We start from the raw sequence: 6,200 nt of genomic DNA on the forward strand, positions 1-6,200 counted from the left end.
AAAGAATATTAACATTGGTATTTAATGTTTTTAAATGTACAATTTTTCTTTCGATATTCTTATAAGATTGAAATTATTTTTTAAATGCTTTTTAGAAAAGCGAATTCTACAAATTCAATAAACGTTTGTTTTTAATCTAATTTAAATTAAGGATAATTTAAATAAAATAACAAAATTATAAATGTAAAAATTTGGTTCCACTCCCCGCGTTACAGGGTCTTGTAGTTCCGCCCCTGGTATATAGATTTGATTTCAAAAAAAATAGGAAAAATATATTTTGAGGTCCAACGAATATTTTGATAATATATATTATATATTTAAATAGTATAGATATATAAAAGATAAATTACATCTATCTATAAAGTAAATTTCAATGTTTATATTCACTTTTATCAAACGAAGCAGATCGCTTGTAAAAGACCGACAAAACAACATTTATATTTTCACTGTTTATTCTGTTTTTCGTCGATTCGTATTATTTTCTTTGCTTAGATATTTCGAAAGACAGTAAATAATTATTATTTTCTTTCTCGTGTCAAGCTACGTGGAACATGTCGTAACACCTTCACGAGCACATTGTTTACATTTCTTTTGTTCCGTTCTCATGGAACGTCTTTAAAGTAAAACTTGGCGGAGAAAAGGAATGTAAATAATTTCTCCCCTCTCATTTTTTCTCTTCTTCTTCTTCGATTTTTTTTTTTTACTTTGATTATTATCAAGATACATTTCGATATCTATTTTCGTAACACACACGTTGTTATTACGTTTACGAAATCGTTACGTTCCTCCAATCGAATTCTATCGAAAAAGGTTTGTTAGTTTACAGAAAAACGATTCTATTTCAACGGAAGTTGAAAGTAATTAAAACTCATTATACTTGCAATTAGATTCGAAGTTTGTATTCCTACTACGAAATTCCGTTGATTTTAATTGTTTTTATTGCCTGTATCAGGATAACACTTTTTTGTAACATTTCTAAATTCGAATGTAAAATAATTTTGTTAAATATCGTCTATCGAAAAAAACAAAAATTGAATTAACGTATAAGCTTATATTAATTTTTAAATAACATAGGGTATCTCATGATTAATATATATAAAAATATACACATAAATATCAATTAAACAAAACAAAAATATATATATATATATATCAATTGTTATTTTTATAGAGAATCATGCAGCTTTGTAAACGAGTCGGAAGACACAGCACCGTTATTGGGAGAGTCGTCAGCAATGGTGGATATAGTATCAGGATTTCCGGCTTGTCCTCGAGGAGACAAATACACGATCTTGGCCGATGTAAAAGATGCCGTATTGCAGCCTGACGGTAGCATGAAAGTAGACGGTGTTATTTTACCGAGCGGCCAGTTTTGCGTCGAGAGGATCAAGGAACTCAACCAGGCGGTCAAGGTCTTTGCCTGTTCCGAACACGCACCTCAAAGGTGAGAGTGCTTACCTTCTTCCTTACTTTCATCATTTTGTTTTATTTTTACCTTTCTTTCTCTCTCCTCCCTTTCTCGTGTTTTATTATTTTTTATTTTTTTATTTTTTTTTTTAACGAGTCTTTTTTATTCTTATTACTCTCTTTTTAGCTAATGCGAAAGGTTCGACCATTCCTTGTAAAATACCAAAGAGTTGACTAATCGTTTGCCCGTTAGAAAGAAATCTTGAATTTCTATTGGTGTAGACTCAACGCAATCTTCCTTTTCCTGTAATATAACTGTATAGTCAGCCATCTTTCTTCATGGATATTAACTTTACATCGGCACCATAGGTCTTTTAGGCTTTTGCATCATATTTCAATAATTATTTTTATTTTAAATTCAAATTGTAAATAACAAAATAAATTACGCGTAGGATATTCTATGGCAAATTTTTCTGTCAAATGAATTTGCATCTGCGATTCCGTTGAAAATTTTATATAATATATACTATTTAAAAAAAAAAAAAAAAAGAAAAAAATTCCTCTCTCGAAACAGAGTGGTCGTAAAAATTTGAAAACAAAAAAATAATAATTTAAAAAAAATAAAAAATATCATGAATACATCTTTCGCCGAGCTCAATAACATATAAAATTTTCAGTGAAATCGCAAATGCAAATTCATTCGGTAGGTAAATTTGGCATGGAATGCAGGCCCCCTCCCCGCCCCCAATATATATAATTCTAGAAATATAGAATATCTAGAAGATTGATATTCTAAAAACCTTTAAGAGTATTAGTATAATTTAAGAAATTTTTTTTTAAATAACAATATCTATCCATGGTGAAATTAATAAGATTCACCATGACGACTATAAGTTAAGATAGAAAATTATAGAACCTGACATTGTCGTCGATGATGCGTGAAACATCTTCGACACCGAACACGACGAACGAATGTACGAAAGAACGAATGAACGAACGAACAAAATGAACGAACGAAACGAAGAGTGAAACGTTGCATGACTAAATCCCCACTAACTGTTTTACAGAACTTTGCAAGAGAGAGAGAGAGAGAGAGAGAGAGAGAGAGAGAGAGAGAGAGAGAGAGAGAGAGARAGAAAGAAAGAAAGAGAAAAGATATTTTCTTTCACTCCGTTATTTATTCAGACACAACGCGTCATGCAAAAATACACGAAATATCATTTCATTGAAAATACTGTCGGCTTAATTGCAAAGAATTGTTGGCGAGTCGTGGATGTATTTTTTATTCGATTTATTGATCTCCCGTAGGATTTCATTTATATACTTTCCAAAGCATTTCTAGATCGAATGATTGATTATAAAACGTGAATTCGATCGGTCGAATCGTGTTCTCCAAGTAGGACAATAATATTAATTACAGACAATCTCTTTCCCTCTCTCTCTCTCTCTCTCTCTCTCTCTCTCTCTCTCTCTGTCTGTCTCTCTCTTTCTCTTTCTTTTAAGATTTTATCAACAACCGGAACATTTCCTGTAAATATCATATTATCATCTGGAACGTGCGAACTGTAGACTTTTCCTTTAAGAGAATAGAAAAAAGAAAATGACGTAACTAGAGAGGATGTGTAACCGAGTGAGTGAGATAATCGTATACACCACGTAGTTTTAAAAGTGCAGTCGACGTAATTAGTTTCCATTCCTCTTCGGTGTGAGATAATTTATTTATTATATTTTAAAATAATATTGAAAAAAAAAAAGAAAAAAAAAGCAGAGAGAGAGAGAGAGAGAGAGAGAGAGAGAGAGAGAGAGAGAGAGAGAGAGAAAGAGAGAAACGAGATGAAAGGTGAGAAAATGAAACGAAAAAAAAAGGTTGATCAAAGTTAATGAATTTTTCGAACGTGTTCATAGCAATTAATTAAACATATATCGGTACGTTTAATTGAGGTAAAAAGGTGATAAACAAGAGTAACTTGAGAAAATGATATATATGGCGAGTATGCTCATTTTGTTTACTACCATCGAATAGTTGGAAAAAAGAGAGAGAGAGAAAGAGAGAGAAAAAGAGAAAAAGATGAAGAGTGGAAATACCTCGTTGATATGTACGCGAAGAGGTTCGATTATCGATCGATTTCCGTTTCCCCTTTGAACGAGTAGTCTCTTTGAAAAAGCATGCATACGTTATACCCTTATTTGCGATCGCGAAACGCGCAGATGCTGTGCTTGCAGCACACCGTCATTCTGAAGTAACGCGAAACCTCCAATCCGCATAAATATTATCCCCATGTTGGAAATTCCGTGGTCCAGACTTTCTTTCTTTCTATATTTCTTTTTTCTTTTTTTTTTTTATATTTCTTTATACATCAGTAGCGGAAATACAAATAATTCGACCACCCCGCAAAATATACTTTTGAGATTTTAGGAAAAGAAAACCAATTTATATTATATTATATAAAGAATATATTAATATTGATATTTAATGCTTTAAAATAAACTATTTTCTCTGTCGATATTTTTATAAGATTCAGCTATATTTTTATACTTTTTAGAGGGGAAAATCGTAACAATTCTTATATTACAAAAAACTTATATTGTAATATATAAAGAATATTAATATTGATATTTAATGCTTTAAAANTGATATTTAATGCTTTAAAATAAACAATTTTTTAAAGATTCAAATTCTTTTGTAAATTCTTTTTAGAAAGGAGAATTTTGTAAATTCAATAAATCTTGTTTTTATTTGTCAGGGTGCTTTTAATCTAATTTAAATTAGGGATAATTTGATTAAAATTAGGAAAATAATGAATGCATAAGTTATCGGTCACCCGTCCCGCCCCTCGTGGCGGGATCTTACGGTATTGTAGTTCCGCCCCTGCTTTACATTTACCTTTTTTCTTTTTTTTTTCCCCCTTTCTTTTTTTCTTTATCGCTTCAGATACCTATATCGTCCTTTTCCCAGATAATAAATGGAAATTTAAAGACTCTTCTTCTATGCTACGTTCTCCGACACGTTTTTATGGCCAAATTATCGAAGAATCTTTTCAAAACGTTTTCTCCTCTCTCAACCTCTTTCCTGACTTTCTCTTTTTGTTGATGTGTGTGTGTATGTATGCCCTATGTGTCTGCCTGTTTATGTTTTCTTTTTGCTGTGTCTAGTTTTTTACAATATAATTTCAATATTATTTCCTTCGAAATTGTTATTATGCAAACTAATTTATTTCTTAATTAATCATAGATATTATTCTCGAACAAAGAAGCTATGAATATATATATCTATACATAACTTCATAATAATCATATAATAAAATATTATAGAAAAATGAATGTTTATCTTTCGCTATGCGAGAAGACGTTCGAATGATGACCGCACTTGAAGAATGATTCATACGAACGAGTATAATTATATTTTTCCGAAAGAATTCATCCAGTACTTTTTTTTTTTTACATTTCTAAGGATAATTATTTCAATCTAAATCTTATATAAACGCAGTTAATTTTCTTATTTCAAATGAACTCGAAGAATTACTTAGGATGAAAAATATGGTAATATCATTGGTAAATATTTTTATCGATAATTCGAGGTCAGGAAGACGAGTAAGGTCCAAAAGGTTGTATTACTTTTTGATTTCTCTTTCTCGAGGGGGATGAGAATGTACCATGAAGAATCATAGGTAGGATTGGTGGGGAGAATGATAGTAGGAGGGAGGGGAGGAGGAGGAGGATAAAGAGGGCAAAGGGCAAAAGGGCGAAGGGCGAAATTTAATCAGGCATGCGTTGGACGAAACGCGATGAAGTATTACGGTGCATTATTCGTATACGTTTCGATGGAACGAGAAACTTGCAAGCGTGCAAAAGAGATAGATGGATAAAGAGTGAACGTACGTACGTACGTGTACATGTATGTGTGGGAGGGAATGAGTGAGAGAGAAAGCGATCCCTCAGCATAAAAGATCGATGGAATAACTCGCTGGCATGCCATACTGGCACGCGGCCAATCGATCGGTCGCTGATACCGAGAGATAAAGTTACTTCCAGTTTAATTAAACTAGAAGCCGTTAGAAAAAGCTCAACGAAAGAAAGTAGTCAGGAGGATAATTTGTCTTCGGTTAGGCAAAAATTCAAGAATGAAATATTTGTTTTCTTTATTACCAAACGCGTTAAGTGAAACAAACCTTGTTATAACACTCTAATCAATTTTATTTTTTCAATCTAATATTATTTATACATTTTGATTGAATGATGATCAGTTTGAAAAGGGTGTGCAAGGATGGGGAAAGTTTACCTAATTGAACGTATGTATACTATATAGAGAATATGCGTGTGCATTGTTTTCAGGCCACACGTGCAAGCAACAGACATCAGGTTAACGCTATATCCCGTGGGCTTTATCATCAGCGCAGTGTTCTTGGCAGCAACCCTGGCTGCTGGTTGGCTGTTACCAGCGTCTCATCACGTTTTGCACTGGCGATGCCAGACTCATCATGTCGCTTGCTTAATGCTTGGCGATCTTCTTATGGCTATCATTCAGCTAGCTGGCGATTCCCTCCGCGGCGCAAGCTGCAAAACACTTGGTGAGTCATCCGTTTTTATTGCCCTTTTTACTTCCTCCTTTTTCTACCTTATATATGTCCCTTCTTGCTCACCCCCCCCCCAAACATCCATAGAGTGTTATGGCGTGCGCCGTGTTCCTTCGACCGTGCCACCCCCTTCTGAACAATCTTGGAAAGCGATAAGCATCAAAGGGTTCCTGGAAGTTGTGGAGGAAGGCTGGCTTTCCTCCTTCAGCTTATGTTAGC

At 33.2% G+C, this 6,200-nt stretch overlaps 1 protein-coding gene across 1 annotated transcript in view; it reads left to right on the forward strand.

Moving 5' to 3' along the window:
• Positions 1–5,975, forward strand: part of LOC106784620 (probable G-protein coupled receptor Mth-like 1) — a gene marked incomplete at its 3' end in the record, with an annotated part of 7,004 nt that extends 1,029 nt beyond the window's left edge. Inside the window, exons 2-3 of the mRNA XM_014744369.1 lie at positions 1,172–1,444; positions 5,740–5,975. Coding sequence (XP_014599855.1) covers positions 1,172–1,444; positions 5,740–5,975 — 509 coding nt within the window. The remainder of the gene's footprint in view (positions 1–1,171; positions 1,445–5,739) is intronic.
• Between the last annotated feature and the right edge of the window lie 225 nt (positions 5,976–6,200).

This window comes from Polistes canadensis, unplaced genomic scaffold, assembly GCF_001313835.1.
Source record: "Polistes canadensis isolate GaletaPanama2010 unplaced genomic scaffold, ASM131383v1 scaffold_38, whole genome shotgun sequence".
Lineage (NCBI taxonomy): Eukaryota > Metazoa > Arthropoda > Insecta > Hymenoptera > Vespidae > Polistes > Polistes canadensis.